Source organism: Conger conger, chromosome 4, assembly GCF_963514075.1.
Source record: "Conger conger chromosome 4, fConCon1.1, whole genome shotgun sequence".
NCBI lineage: Eukaryota > Metazoa > Chordata > Actinopteri > Anguilliformes > Congridae > Conger > Conger conger.
Window position 1 is genome coordinate 33,622,573 of NC_083763.1, and position 16,489 is coordinate 33,639,061.

Genomic DNA, 16,489 nt, shown 5'->3' on the forward strand with positions numbered 1-16,489 from the left:
GTAAGGACGAAGATGTCAGGAAGCACCGCGGAATGTGGGACGCGATGCATGAGATAATGGTTTTAACTTAATTTCCTTTCAAAGTTTTATCGCGCGTGCCCCCCAGTATCAACAATAAAAAGAAACCAGACAACACCGGTCGGGCTATAATGTCAAATAATGACAGAAACTTGGATCTGAATTTCCTGAGTGGAGAGGAAGCGGTCTTAATTCGAGACGTTCTAGAGCGAGATAGGCTACTTAAAAAGAGAGAAGACGAAAGAATAAGGTGAGTGTGCATGTGCATGTAAATATATATATTAGAATTCTTCTTAAAAAGTCGTAAATCTAAACAAATGAAAGTGTCCATTACTTGGCTTTGAAATTAAATAGACTTTTTTTGTAGGAAGCAGGTGCATGTTTTTTTCCCCTAATTTTTGGCTGAGATGTTGCCCGGGCAACTATACTTGCCAGACACTTTGTTTAATAAAATGCTGAATTTGAATGGTTGAGCTTGTTAACACATCTACTGTGAATATACATAAAACCTGACCTGCAAATGTAGCTGCTTTGCGTGAAAGAGAACCAAATGCATACAGTTACTGTGTGCGGTAACGTTGCCCATGACTTTCGAGCCTGAACGGGTTTATAACTTTTAATCACGCGTGGAGTCATCGTGTAATTAGGTGAGTCAGTTTTCATATTCCACATCGCTCCCGTCCCAAAAGAGCTCACGATTTACTTAGGCTAAATCACTTGTCGGACCTTGTTGTCGCCGCTGTTGTAGGTTACCTAAATCTGATGACTCCCTGTCAGTATTCGACTCCCCCTCGCGTGCACGCGTGCTGTTTTTTTCCTGTGTACAGTTTCCGAACAATTTCTTAATCGTTTCCGACGATAGATGGACAATTATGTGTCAATGTCCATATAGACTAGATACTTTCATATTTTGGCACAACACCTGCTACTGGGACTACAAACACTATAGGATATACCGCAGGTTTCCGTTTGTCTTGTCAAACGAATTTCGAAACAAAAAAAAGACATTCTCCTTTAGTATTGTGTTTCCATTCAAGTTACTTTCTGGCGAATAAAACAGCTGGACGTAATGACGTCACACGCAGGAAAGAAGAATGTTCGCAAGAATGTTCTTAACAAAAAAAACAAGTTCGACGTGTTTCCATTGATATTTCTGCGCTGTTTGCCCAAAATCTACGCCTCCGGCTGCCCTCTTTGTATAATAATAATAATAATAATAATAATAATAATAATAATAATAATAATAATAAAAATAAAAATAATAGAGATGTGCATTTCCTCAAGAACATGTGGAGTGTTATTGTGGCAAATCTGTGGAATATTGCTACTACTGCTAATACAATGATGTAACTGGTGTTCAGTAGGTGATTTGCGAAGTAAGTGGTTGCTTGGGTGTTGTTAAGGTGTTGCAAGGTGGTTGCTAGGGTGTTGCTAGGTGATTGCTAGGGTGCTGCTAGGTGGTTGCTAAGGTGTTGCTAGTTGGTTGCTAGGGTGTTACTAAGTGGTTGCTACGGTGTAGCGAGGTGGTTGCTAAGGTGTTGCTAGGCTGTTTCTAGGTGGTTCCTAAGGTGTTGCTATGTGGTTACTAGGATGTTGGTAGGTGGTTGCTAGGGTGTTATTAGGTGGTTGCCAAGGCGTTACTTTGTGGTTGCTAGGGTGTTGTCAGTGTAAACATTGAGAAAGTAATGGCAGTTTAAAAGATATGCCCAAATTGACCAAATTCCAACTGGGATTCCACTTTAGAAACTGAACATTCCACTATTCATTCCTACCTGGAAAACCTGAAATACCTCGGAAATTAATGGGAATATCGAAAATGGCAATCACACTAATATTGAATAACTTGAATTTTGAATAACAGTAGTGTGTTCACACTAACAACACATAGGTTAACCTATTAGAATAGAGGTATTCACATCAGATTCACCAGTGCAAATCTTGTGAAGCAACAGCTCAGAGGTTTCCATATAGGCTATTTATAATATGTGCACATTATAATATGTGCGACTCAACATTTCCACAGCACTTTATTATACTAGAGGCTTGTCACATAAAAATGTTGCATTGCAAATATTGTATCCACCCCTGTTGCACATATAAAAAATACCATTATAGAGCTCAAAATATTTTAAAAAATCAAGCATTCTCTTATGAAATCAACATGAATTGACATCCCTGGTTGCTATTGCCTGCCAACTTTTTTTTATGCTATGCTATATTTGTAATTATTGTTGTTGGTGTTATTTGGACAACTGGTTACTCATCTCAGTTGTCAGTAATCAAGTGCCCTGGGTGCTGCATGGCAGCCATTTTGCAGAACAATGCTCACCACACACAGCAGGGCTTCCAGATGATATCCAGTATTTCAGAGTTGGTTGTTATCAAGCCTTACCTCCTTAAACAGAGAACCACCTATGTCAGAGTGTTCGAAAATGTCTGTCATGTGGGAAAGAACAGTGACTACTGCCTGAGCCCCTGTGGGGCCTCTCTGATTTTCATTGGCTATAAGATTCAGCCAACAGGAATAGCTTATCTGACATTACTGTATTATAGCAGTCAGAGCCTCTTAGAACTAATTTTATTTAATTATTAGGTGTATACAAGCTCTAACACATGTCTGGGTGCCGGTTTGTTAAGAGTAGTTTATGGCCTGGAGGTGGCAGGCAGAGGCGTAGTAAACAAAGCAAAGGGAAATCGGCATTACCTGTTAAAAAGCCCCCCTGACATTGTCGTTGGGTTGACTTTAATTCTGTGATTAGGTAAGGCTGATACGTTACCTTGGCATCTGTTCGATATGTGATTGACACCTAGGCTGTTGTTGGAATTGAGAAGGCAGGGTGTGGTCTAGTCTATAGAACAAAACGGCTGGGCCTGCAGCTGGTTGGTGCTGATTTGGGCACTGATGCAGAGTCAAGGGTGTGTCTTAGACTGGAAGAGTTGCAGAGCAGCGTGCCCGTGCGTGTCGGCCCCAGATGAGTATCTGCAGGAGGGAAGCATACAGCTTCAGATGCAGCATGTAGCATCAACAGCCGTCCTGGCAAAAACCTGCACCTCCCTCACAGAGAGGTCTGCCATCGCCACCTCCCTCCCTGCATACTGAAGGCGTGCTGTGCTGTGGGACAGTTCTACTGAATCTCAAACTGCGACAGAATCGAAAGTGATCTATGAAAAACGGCTGTTAGCACGCGGAGGTGTCCTGTACTTTGTGAGTAGGTGGCGATTATATTTTCTGAGGGGGAGTTTGTGACTGGTGAAGGGGTCTGATAGTTTCTCAGAAGGTGGAGGTGTCTGATAGTTTGTGAGTAGGTGTCTGAGCTGGTGAATGCCTTACATGCATTCTGGCCACCCTACACCCTACACACCCCTACTTATTGTGCACACATTAATAATAGATCTGACTATTAATCATGTGTACAACAAGCTGAAATGTGTCTGGAGAAAATTGCCAGCAAAAAAAGAATTACTGTAAAGTCTGGGTGTTAGTGAAAAGGTGGTGTCTGATAATTTGTGAGAAAGTGGAGGGGTCTTATAGTTTGTGAGAAAGTGGAGGTGTCAGATAGTTTGTAAGAAGGTGGAGGTGACTGATGGTTTGTGACTATGGTGGAGAGGTATAATAGTTTGTGAGAAAGTGGAGGTGACTGATTCACTGTAGTTTGTGGCTCTGGTGGAGGGTTCTGATAGTTTAGCCTAGTGCCAATTTGCTTGACTGGAGACCCATACGGTTGGTGGTTCAAACTCCTATGTTGCAGCTATAAGACCAGTGCAGCTGTGAGCCCTTGAGCAAGGCCCTTAGCCGAAGGGGTCTGTTAGTTTGTGAGAATGTGGCAATGTCTGATAGTTTGTGACTCTGGTGGAGAGGTCTGAGAGCTTGAGGGTAGGGCTGTACCGTGAATCGGTTATCTGAGTAACCGCGGAAACATACTCATATGATAGTAAAGACCAAATAATGGCATATCATCTGGGCTGTGTGTAATTAAAAAAGTAATGAACACCCACTACACCCCCCCCCCCTTAACCATTTACTTTAAGTTACGGTTAACCAAATATATCAATTTTGTTGCCCCTGTTAAGAAATGGGCTTGAACATTAATACAGTACAGTCCGTACGTATTTGAACAGTGGTACAATTTCTGTTCTTTTGGCTCCAGCACATAGCATGTGAAGTAAAACAATGAATTTAAATAAAGTGCAGACTCTCATCTTTAATTTGAGGGTATTTACATCAATATAGGGTGAGGTAGGAATTACATCTCTTTTTATATATAGTTCCCCCCCCCCCATTTTAGGGGATTAAAAATAATTTGGACAGTATGCTTCTCAGCTGTTTCTCATTAGTCCAGTGTTTTCAATTGCTTCCAGCATGGAGTTATAAGAAAGCATTCAGTATCTAGTTTAAGATTGTATGCTTTTGTTCGCCCTGTTATTGGCATTTGTCGGATTCATTATTTTTATTGTTTAATTTCTAATCTAATGTGCTGGAATACGGAGTACAGAGAGAGTTCAATCACTGTCCAAAAACTTATGGAAAGCACTGTATAATATGTATGTTATTGCGTTCATGCATGCATGTGTGTATGTATATATATACAGTAGTTGCATTCTTTAGTACTGTGAGATCATGCCGTGATGTGTGCAGGTATTGCCTGTATTTTTGTCAGTGTGTCTGTGTGATGACTATGTGGGATGATAGGGAGTGTTGTTGTTTGGTTAGATTCCATGTAAAGAAAGTCTGTATTCATGTTCCCATACTACTCTGTCCCACCCACCTGCCTTTGTCTCCAGGAAACTCCAGGAGGCCGGGGGGGTCCGGAACTGGCTAAAGGTGGGGTCGGTGCAGGAGGCCAGAGACTTTCAGTCCAGTGCAAAGCACCAACCACAGCAGTCATTCAGCACCAAGACCAAAGGGAAAAACTTCTCAGGTGAGACAAGCCACCATTTGTTTAATTTTGTATTTTCTTGCGTGTGTGTGCTTGTCTGTTTGCTAACTTGGGTCTGGTCCGATTCAGTGGCAATTATTGTGTTTCAGTAAAACGTGGTTGGTGTGATTTTTGAATAAATTGCTTTTGTGGCATGCAGTGCTCTGTGGCTTGTTAGGGCAAAGGTCCCCATTAAAAAAGAAATTCAAATGCTTAATCCAATAAACAACTACGTTGCTCACATGTGACTTTTTGTTTGGAGCCGATCAAATGTTTAGATGGTTAGTTTAGATGTGTGGACTCGTGGGTGCACTATGTTGAAGCCATGCTGAAACACATGAAAACTTGGTATAACAACTCCCCAGAAAGATGCATTTTAAACTGAATGAGTAGTAATATTATTTAAGAGATTACTGAGTAAAAGTATGCCCAGATATGGTTTTGCTATTTTTTTGTCCAATTTACTTTTGTTGGCTAGCAGCCATGACACATGCCACAGGCTTTTTGGTGAGTTTATACTTTGTGCTTCTACATCAAAAACATTTAACAGCAACTCTCAAATGCAGTTTAATATCAGAGTATTTTATATTGTATTCGTGATCTCAAGTTTGTGAAATTCAAAAATCAACCATAATTTCTATGTGGTCTTGTAGAGAATGGTCCTGCTGACAATGCATTTGACCATGTATATTTTCCATAATATAAAAAATCAATGCATGATATAATATAATAGATGTAAACCTTTATCAATGTACAAAATATAATTGACCAAGCCAATTTAAGGCATAGGCCTATGATTTAGACGCAGTAAAATGTTTGATTTTTCATTTCAATACAGTAATAATGAGTAACATTAGGTCTGGATCTCTAGAGCTACAGACATTTCAAACATATGGCAGAGGCATGCAGATAATAATCTGAGGACACCATTAAGAATCTCTGTAATTTCAAGGAATTATTATAATTTTTTAAATAAATCCCATCCGAATTTGGAAAGTCTAATTTGCAAACTATTGGCAAGCATGCTCATGTACTGCCCTTGCTGCCGGCTCGAGAGTGAAGACAACAGGGTTCTCCTCCGAAACAGGCGTCCTGCGAACCAGCTGCTTCTTTTCACACCACAGCTGTAAGCCACACACATGCAAAGCAGGGGTGGAGGAGACACATTTATACGCATGTGCAGAGACAGCTAGCCATGGGCACCCAGACAGCCAGCAGGAGTCGGTAGAACAATGACCAGTGCTATATCTCTACCGACTGTATCGCTCCTATATCGATGTGAAGCCAATTATGCGTTGCTCCTGTGGGGATGCCTGTCACATTGGTCCACTGAGTCCATGTCTCAAATTGCAGACTTGTGGATTAGTTAGTGCATAAATCAAGTGCAGACAGTGCGTCCCAAACTCAAGTACAAAACTGGCAAGCGCACATTAAATTCACTGGAAGTTCTCTTATTGTACTTGTAGTCAGCTTCAGAGCACACTGTCCATTCCCAGTAGTAGTTCCCATTGCAGAGCTGACAGCAAAACGAAATGTAATTTTAAATATGCATTGAAATATGAAGGAATGTAAGCTATAATGCAGCAATAAAATGCAGCAGCTAATGAGGGCATAAAACTGCATATGGGTAATTCCACAGTAATGTCAATCTTAGCATGAAAAAATAAATATACTTACTTCCCAATTAAATGTATTATGTCCCAAACAGTCAATTGTGACCATTGAAATCTGATGAAATCTAGACTAAAAATTGATTTATTAGTCCCATTACCATTGAAATCAATGCTCTTTGGTGGCCATCTTGAAAACATTCAAAACCATTTCAGATGGTTTTCTCAATGTCAAAACTGATATTCAGAACCATTTCAGATGACAACAAATATGTTATGAGAAAATTTGATTGGGGAGTAGATCGTCAAACTATGTTCTGGCTTAACAATATTTTTAAAATTGGGTGCTCTGATAATGTGCATTAACATTTTTTATCATGTCAGAAGAGTAATGTTCCTTCGGAATTTTGTTTGTGTCCAAATATCCGTCCATAATGATGGAATTGCCCATATGTTAGCTAACGTCACTGACTAGACATAACCAAGGTTAGCTGTGAATATCACATTTTTTCTCTCTTAACCTTAATGAACGTACTGCTAAGCATTTTTTCCTTCTTACTTTATAAATAAAAATATACCAACATATGTTCACCACAAAATCGTATAAAAAATATTTATTTCTGCTATAACATAGCTAGCTGTCACTTCAGATGTCAGTCACTGCTGCTAGTCGGATGTGTGTCAGATTACGGTCAGAAGAGTAATAGTACAAGTGCGTCTCAAATTAACAGATTTTTTATGTTCTTGCATTCCAAGTATTTGACTTCTTGGTGCACTTGTAAATTATGCTTGTTCATTTCTTTTTTTTTTCTTTCATCCATGAATTGTATTCAGTTGAGTTAGCACTTCAGTGGAGATTACATATTACATTACATTACAGTCATTTAGCATTTAGCTCTTATCCAGAGCGACGTTCAATAAAGTGCAAATCAGAACCAGGGACAAGTGTATTGAAGACCCAAGAGGAAAGTACAGTTACAAGTCCTAGAGTGATCACATAGATAAAACTTGTAGTAGTAGCATACCACGGTTGGCAGTTAGAATACCCCAAATACTAAAATAATTATAAACGATTGCAATTTGATTAATTTATTTATTGATAGAGACATCTTTGCCAGGAATATTCTTGCAGTATGAGTGCGGAAAACAAAAGAATAGCTACATATATCAACAATTTTGAATAACGTTGATTAAAATGTGCACAAATAAAGAGTTTTATTTCTGTTTTACCTTATTGAGTAAAGTGGCTACACCTGATAGTACCAACACTTAGTGACCTAATCACATTGTTAATCAAGGAAAATGATTGAAAACAGGTCGACTAAAAATTTGTTTAAGGGGATATTTTCTGCCTCCTCAATTTTTAACTCAGGAGCCCCCACAGGACATAGCAACAGTAACTAAGCGGGTAAACCACCACGGTTTGTCAGGTCTATCAGTCTCTGGCCAGTTACATTACGTTTCTTTTGTGTTTAGTGATTGTATTGAACTTGCAGTTATCTTAGTACGAGTAGTAATATGCTTTATTTCAGGGCTATTAGATTTCCGAGTTCATGTTTTTACTAAATGTTAGGTGCTGCTTTGTACTATGTTGGCACCCATAACTTTTTCCCTTTTTACCACCTATTGCGGTGTCGTTGCAAACGGAGAGGTCTGGCAGGTGTATAGGGTCTGATTAGCCTTTAGAAGCATGCTGGGACTGATCCCTTCACTGCCTGGTATGCAAGCACCAATGTTTTAATTTCGATGTGAGCTGTAACAGGCTGCCAGTGGAGGGCTGTGAGCAGGTGGGTGAGGTGAGAGTGTCTGGAGACGTTGAATACCAGATACCAGAGCCATATTGTTCTGGATCCGTTGTGGTCTGACGGTGGTCAGTGGTATGATATACCATGAGTAGAGATAACAGGGCCATGGGATCTAGTGTTGATGGAGAACAGGAAGGGAATGAGGACTGAGCCCTGGGAAACTCCTGTAACAAGGGGAGGAAGGGTTGATACTTTACCAGCCTAGGTAACCTGTGAGGAGCAACTGGAGAGATAGGACTCAATCCAGACTAGGACTGTGCCGCAGATCCCTGTAGCTACCAGGGAGGATAGGAGGATGGAGTGGTTGACCATGTCAAAAAGGCCGCAGAGATCTAGAAGGATCAGGAGTGCGGTCTCCGTCAAGTGACCAGGTCTGAAGCCAGACTGGTGGGGATCCAGCAGGTTATTCTGTGAATAGAAGGAAGAGAGTTGGTTAGAGGCAGCTCGTTCAAGTGATTTGGATAGAAAAGAGACATACCGGATGGCAGTTCTGTATAGTGGAGGGGTCCAGAGTGGGCTTCTTCAGGGTAGGGTGATGTAGGCCCTCTTCAAGGATGAGGGGAAACATCCAGAATACAGGGAGGAGTTGACAAGGGTGGTGACAAATGGATGTCAGGTGCGATTGCCTGAAGGAGGGATGAGGCGATAGGGTCAAGAGCACAAGTAGTAGGGCGGTGGGAGAGCAGGAGTTGAGAAACATCTGTGTCTGTGAGGGGAGAGAAACAGGAGAAACAGGGGGCAGGCACAGAGAGGGAGGCAGGCACAGGGGCGGTGGTGGTTGTGAAGGTGCTACAGATGTCTGCAATTTTTTCATTGAAGAAAACGGTGTAAGAAGTAATCAGCAGTGAGGGAGGTGGCGGGAGAGGAGAGGATAGAAAATAGAGTTGACAAGGGTTTTAAGTGGACTTATGAATTTGGTGACAGTAACACAAATAACCACGAGTTACAACAGTGGTATACAGAAGAGCATCTCTGAACACACAACACGTCAAACCTCTAAGTGGATAGGCTACAGCAGCAGAAGACTAATAAAAGTCTAATAAATACCTAATAAAATGCTCATAAATCTGAGACTCCAATATTCTGCGTGGACAATCGTTCCACCGGTAGGGAGCCTGTGGAAATTTATTCTGGGAGAATAAGCTTCAGATTCAGGGAAGCAGACAGAAGAATCACATACTTCTGCTTTATGGGTTCATATGGATGTTAATTGTATCAGATTTAAGCTGGCATCTGTACAACATAGATTTTTAGATTTTTAGATTCTCAGACCAGCACATGTACATTGTGCTGGTCTGAGAATGTTGTTAGCCAAGTCTGGCACTGGTGCTAACTAAGATGAATGCAATTTGTTTCTTACATTGTAAGTTGCTCCGGATAAGCACCTGCTAAATGTGGTTGTGGGTGACGCTATCAGCTATGAGGTGGTGGATTACGTGCATCTACACTTGGGTGCCTTCTGCACTTAGCAGCTGTACCCAAAACATGCACAGGATACACAGTCATAATCCCTTAGGGTAGGGGAATCTGTGCACCTGAGAGGATCAGTCAGGCCTGGGGTTAGAGTTAAACAACCTGCAGCAGTGCAGGTGCAAAAACCTTGTGAATCAAATGAAGAGAACCTGTCATGGTCACAGATTAATCATTACTGTTTAAATAACATACAGAACATGTGCAAGGATCCATATGTCAGCAGGATTCAACTATTTAGATATATAGCAACGCATACAGTGACTACTCTATATTGCATAGAATATTTATGGCAGCTTGGCAGTCACAACAACAACCATTAACAACTTAACAAATAACAACCATTCTGTCCATACAACAGGTCTCCCAAAGTTCCTTGTTTGTAGAATGCGCATAATTTGTACTGTCAGTAGTTTTGTAGAGGTAACTTAATCGTCTAATATGTACTGCAGTTGGTTAAGTATACACATTTTTAAATGCTAATGTCACTAAAGTTTAAGTTAATTATGTAAATGTTGCCCATTAAAAAGCATGCATCCTAGAATGAAAAAATAAAATTTAAGATGAAGTATTACATGAATACTTTTAATGTGATAATCATTGCATTTATAGGAGATACAATTATCACTTCATTGGAAAAAACACAATAACTTTTGTAGCCAGTCTTAATGGCACAAGTGATTGAGCAGATTATCTTCACATATTTTATAAAGGTTGTAGGTAAAACGTTTGTCAAGTTTATTAAACCTGCTAAGAGCGGAAGTATATGCAGTAGCCTAACAAACAATGCAGAGAGTGATAATGGCATTTTAAAATGTCTACTAGAAAACAAATACAAAAAGCTATGGTTTGAGTAGACTGCTGCAGCAATTACTTTGCCCTTTTTTGTTTTAGAACAAAATGCTACTTTGGACTTTTATTTCCTGAACCTGGATCAGTCGTCCTACACCATGGGTCTCCAACACGTTGCTCTCAAGCTACCAGTCGCTTGCCGCCCCCTTCTGAGTAGCTTGCCAAAGGCTGAAGCAGTATACATTTAAACACAATTGTTGCCGTGAGGCATTCCAGCCTACCTAATTTAATAAAAAGTAAATCAGGCAAAATAAAAAATTAACTCAATTTAGGCTACTTGGCTACACAATAAGGTTTCCATGTATTTACAGCACAGCGCACGTTCAATGAATGAATGAAAGCGGCTTCCTTCACTCCCGACACTCTTTCAACTACATAAAACTTAACAGTGAACCATCAAATACCCCCCAGATTTCAGTGCCCATCAGTCCCAACATTTAGCAATGGAATCAAACAGTCCAAAAGTAAATTAAATCCCAAACCAAAGCGAAAATCTTTTGATAGCCTACCGGTATGCTGCTCCAAACGAAACGCATGTCTCACAATAAAACGCACTTTAGGAAAAAAAGATCCTTAACTTGTTATCTACGCTAATTTGTTATTGTTCATGAAGGCCGGCCTCGAATACAAGCCTGCCCCAAATAAAGGCCTGTGCTTTGTGCAGCCTAAGTAAATAAAAGACCCCGGCCACAATTTGAGGATTTACAGTACGAATAACACAGGGCAGAAAATCGAGGCAAATATTCAGGGCAATGTCTCAGATAAAAAAATGCAAATAAAGATGATAAAATACAATAAAAAGATTTTAACATTGGCTCTGATTAGTCAGTGCTATGAGTTACGATATACGGATGTATTGGACCTGCGGGATTTCACCAACAAAGCAGGCAGGGAGCCCATCACAGCACACCTGAATTCCAGACTGCTTTCTCAGGCACACCCTGGATTACATGCAGCGTGAACAGCCTGTGAAATCACAGCACAGGGTGGTGCAGCAGCGCGGACACTTCTCAAACAGATGCCAGGCTTAATGCTTACAGGAATTCAACACAGGGCTTCCCTGTTTACTGATTGTAGTGCCCTGCCCTGAAAATGTGTCTGCTCTGCTAAAGTTGCTAAATAAACTCAGCAACTGACTGAGAGTTTAGCTAGATTTCTTCCTATTTCAGAGCTGACCTCAAGACCACATGGCCTTCTGGGAAAACAGAAGGTCAACCAAACCACCGCTGCACTCTTGAAAGGTGCCTCCCTCCGGACCAGGATCTCGTCACTGTTCTCCTTCAAGTCGCCGCAGCAGAAGGCCGAAGCCAGACTGGGCAGCGTAGGAGAGGGCAGCAGTGATGATGGCAGGTGAGCATTGGGATTCAGGGAGTCAGGGGAACTGTACCCTACAAAAAAATAAAGTGTGCAAAAAGTGAAGGGCCACTGTTTATACAGTCAGCTCCAGAATTATTGGCACCCTTGATGAAGAGAAAAAAAGGCTGCATATAATAACACAGATAATATTCTATATGTTACGTTCAGACATATGGGAAAACTATGTACTTTTATCTCAATACATTTCCTCTCATATTTCAATTTTATTACGTAATGTCTTTTTTTCTTGTTCATTTTCGTTAATTCAGTCCTCAGGAACTGTATTGTGTCATTCCATCACTTCCTGTTTCACTAGGAAAGAATTAAAATCCCTTTGTTATCCATCAGGATGGGAGAAGCCAATGAACTGTCAATTCAAAAGAGACAGATGGTAATTGGCCTTCAAAAGTCTGGTAATGGTCTCGAAAAATACATGCCACATAGCACTGTAATAATAAAAAAATAAAACATATGGAATTCAGACATGCCTGAAAGAGGATGTTGTCCCCAGTTGAATGTTGTCCCCATGGACGGTGAGGGATGCCATTGAGAATTTGAGAGATTGGTTGGAATTATCATTGGAATTATGACCGAAAGAGAGTGCTATGGTCAGATGAGACCAACATTGAATTTTTTTGGCCATACACACCATCGACATGTTTGACTGCAAAAAAGGAATGAATACAATGAGGTGGGTCATTGAAGGTTTTGGGGATATTTTGCTGCCAGTGGTCCAGGGGCACTATTTAATTTTGGCGAACCAAAATCCATACAGAAAAGGTTATGTGAAAACAACAACCATGTTCTACAATGGCCATCTCAGTATCCAGATTTAAATCCCATCAAAAACCTGTGGTTTCTTGATGCGGGCATCAGTCCGATGTAGGTTCGCGGTCCCGTCCTGCCAAAAGTCGAGTTTGGCCGGCTCATGTGGGAGCGGCATAATTGGCCCGGCACTCTGGGGGCGGGGGGAGAGACTCGGCAGGGTTAGTAAGATCGCTGTATATATAGCAGAGCCCTGATCGCCTTTGAATCACGGTCACAGGCTGGAATGATGCTACTTGGAGATCACTAGTTCTCACCAGGCCACCGGGGGATGAGGACGTAGTGATTAAAGAGATTAATTTTTAATTTGCACACAGAGTGTATTTCACACCAGCGCACAGATATAAAATAAAACTTATTAGCAGCGATCTTTGTGACCGATGTTCAAACTCTGAGGTGGGAAACTTTCTACATATGTTCTGGCATTGTCCTCTGTTAAATATCTCTGGGAACACATAGTTGATACACTTGCCAACATCCTTGTTAAACATGTGCCACCATGCCCTGCCCTTCTACTCTTTGGTTACAACCCGATTGTCAATCCATCATACATTGAGAAGCGAATCATCCTCGCGGCCTCAACAGCTGCTAAAAAAAACAATTTTAAAGAGCTGGTTTGAACCCACTGTTTTGAATAGAATCTGGGCCGCGATGTTCTATGACATTTGTATTCTGGAAAAATCTACAGCTAAGGTCAATGGAGCGAAAGCAGAAACTTTAGGTATTTGGTCACAAGCTATTTCTTATATACATAGGCTGTTCTGAAACATTACTTTTGCCATCTCTCTTCATCTTTTGATATCTTACTCATACAATTTGAACTCCATTTTTTATTTCTTTTTTATTTCTTTATTTTTATTTTTCTCTCTTGTCCTTGTCCGCTCTCTTACATGTAAAGTTTTAGTTTTTTGTATTGTTTGTTTTGAGCTTGTGTACTGTTTGTGTTCTCCTATGTGTATTGTGTGTGCTTTCTTATGTGTACTGTTTGTGTTCTCCTACTGTATGTGTATTGTGTGTTCTCTTATGTGTACTGTTGTGAGATCCCTTTTTGTTGTTGGTTTTGTATGTTAAAACCAAACAAAATAAAAAATAAAAATATTGATTACAAAAAAAAAAGAAAAAAGGATCCTAAGTAGTTAGAATGGGTAATTGGCATAGATAGGGTAAAATTGGCAACCGAATTGGGAGAAAAAACTGCAGTCTGATCCGAAGAAGGCAGTCCATAAGCACAAATCCAAGTACTTGTCATGATCTTGAAAAGTTTGCATGGATGAATGATAAAATATACACTCTAACCATATCACAAATTATAGGAAAATACTCATGGCTGTCATATTTGCCAGGGGTGGTTGCACAAAGTAATAAACCAGGGGTGCCAATAATTCTGAAACCTTGTGGAAATATTTTTTATTAGAACTTAAGATTTTGGTTCATTCCATTGAATCTTTAATAAAGCACACCACTTTATGCATGTTGGAAATGAAAGTTTATGTCAATATGGTTTGTAGTATTTGTGCATATTTATCAAGGATGAAAATAATTCTGAACCTGATTGTTTTAGATCCATCGGTTTGCAATGAGCCAGTTGCATTTTTGCACTCGGTCTTAAATTCCCTTCTGTTTCACTGCATCATAATGTTAACATGCTTTGACAAGCTTTTTCATTATTAATTGATGGTATAATGCATCACACATGTGCTGTCAATTATGAAATATATTCTGAGATAAGAGGCCATATTGTTGCACCTTGAACCTTGAGGGCTGAGAAACCAGTCATACTGTATGCCTCTGAAGTCACATGAAGAGAAATTTCCACCCTATTCATAAAATTATAATCCTGTTTCTTTTGCTGCAATGGGGCGGACATTAAGTGCATCTTTAGTATGCTTATGAAGAGCCTTGGTGAGGATGCCATTTAAGCATTTGATGAGGCAGACTGCAGAGGCAGTTTGGGGTTAAAATGGACCCAAAAGACAGTGGTTAAACTGGCTGCACTCTGGACATATTTTATCAAGGATTTATCATAAATGCATGGAACATTACATTACATTACATTATTGGCATTTGGCAGACGCTCTTATCCAGAGCGACGTACAACAAAGTGCATACCCATAACCAGGGATAAGTTCGCTGAAAGACCCTAGAGGTAAGTACAATTTCAACTGCTACCTGTACAACAAAGATAAGGACAAGGGCCATTTTTATTTATTTATTTATTTATTTATTTATTTATTTTTGAACAAACAAACAAACAAACAGAGCAAAAGTCACCAAAGTTAACTATCCAAACACTGCTTACCTAGCCAACTAAAAATACCGATACACAAAGCAAGTCACAGAGACAACAATTAAGGTTCACAGGGAGGTAGGGAGGGATGGGGAGAGGTGCTGCTTGAAGAGGTGTGTCTTCAGCTTGCGCTTGAAGGCGGGGAGAGATTCTATAGTTCTGACCTCAACATAACCCTAATAGCAGGAATAGATTCAGTGCCTCTGAAATCCATTACTGCCCAGTGTTACACAGTCACAGTGTCGCTTTAGATTACATGAAGGACATGTCCTGTTCTTGTTATGTTGTTACACTGAACATGTTCTGTTCTGTCTTATGGCCTTACTCTGAAAATGTTCTGGTCTTGTTATGGTCTAACAGTAAACTGTTCTTTATGTTTTTTTGCCAGACAACATATTATTTTCTTCTTATATTCTTACACTGAACACTGCCATGTCTTGTTATGGTCTAACTCTGAACATGGCCTGGCCCTGTTATGGTCTTACTCTCAACATGACCTGGTCCTTGTCACACATCTGGAAAGTCGAGATTGCACCGGCGTTTTATTTATTTGCAGAACTGGGGAGAGAGCAAGAGGGCAAGAGCGTGCTTCAAAAATAAACAGTAAGACTTCGTCCTTCTCCCTCACGGGTTCTGGATAGAAATATTAAAGGCAAAATAAACCAAACTGTAGCTTTTCAGCTCCGTAGCCTCCGCACTGTCTCCATAAACACAGCTCCAGTCTCACATTTAGCAGTTCCCCGGTCTCTCTGTGGAAAGAAGCACACCTTATAAACTCTGATTCATAAATTGGTCCAGATGCATGCCTACTTAACCAGTACATGTGGTCCTTGGATTGCCCTGACCGAACCTGCATAACCGAACCAACGTGCCACAGTCCTGTTTTGGTCTTGCACTGAACATATTCTTTTCTCGTGTCCCTACACTGAACATGGTCCTGCCTGGTCCTGTTATGGTCTTTTTCTGAATATGGTCTGGTCCTGTTATGTTCCTACACTGAACATGGCCTGGTTCTGTTTTGGTTGTACACTCAGCTGTTCTTAAATTCTTGCTTATTTTCATTGCAGTGGTGTAGCACAGCTGCCCTCACTTCTCAGAACTTTCGATTGCCCTGGATGATTTTTGTATATTTAACATGTCAAATACATTGTTGCTGAAACTGAACAGGTTTGTTGTCTTGACTTGATGTTGTGTAGCTTTGGCAGTGTGCAAGGGTGTGGGACTGTTGGCTGCTGAACCTGGTCTGCCTCTTCAGCACAGAATGGAGAGCCTCATTGCTACCAACGTATAGAGAACAGTGTGTGTGTGATATGAGGCAGGTGTCTCTTCTCTGGGAAAACAGTGACTAGC

The 16,489-nt window shown here is 40.5% G+C and overlaps 1 protein-coding gene across 1 annotated transcript in view; it reads left to right on the plus strand.

The window, feature by feature from the left end:
* The window catches only part of zmp:0000000991 (mucin-2), a 28,502-nt gene continuing 12,013 nt past the window's right edge, over positions 1 to 16,489 (plus strand). Inside the window, exons 1-3 of the mRNA XM_061239991.1 lie at positions 1 to 268; positions 4,801 to 4,937; positions 11,841 to 12,021. Of these exons, the coding sequence (XP_061095975.1) occupies positions 150 to 268; positions 4,801 to 4,937; positions 11,841 to 12,021 (437 nt within the window). The 5' untranslated portion in view covers positions 1 to 149. The remainder of the gene's footprint in view (positions 269 to 4,800; positions 4,938 to 11,840; positions 12,022 to 16,489) is intronic.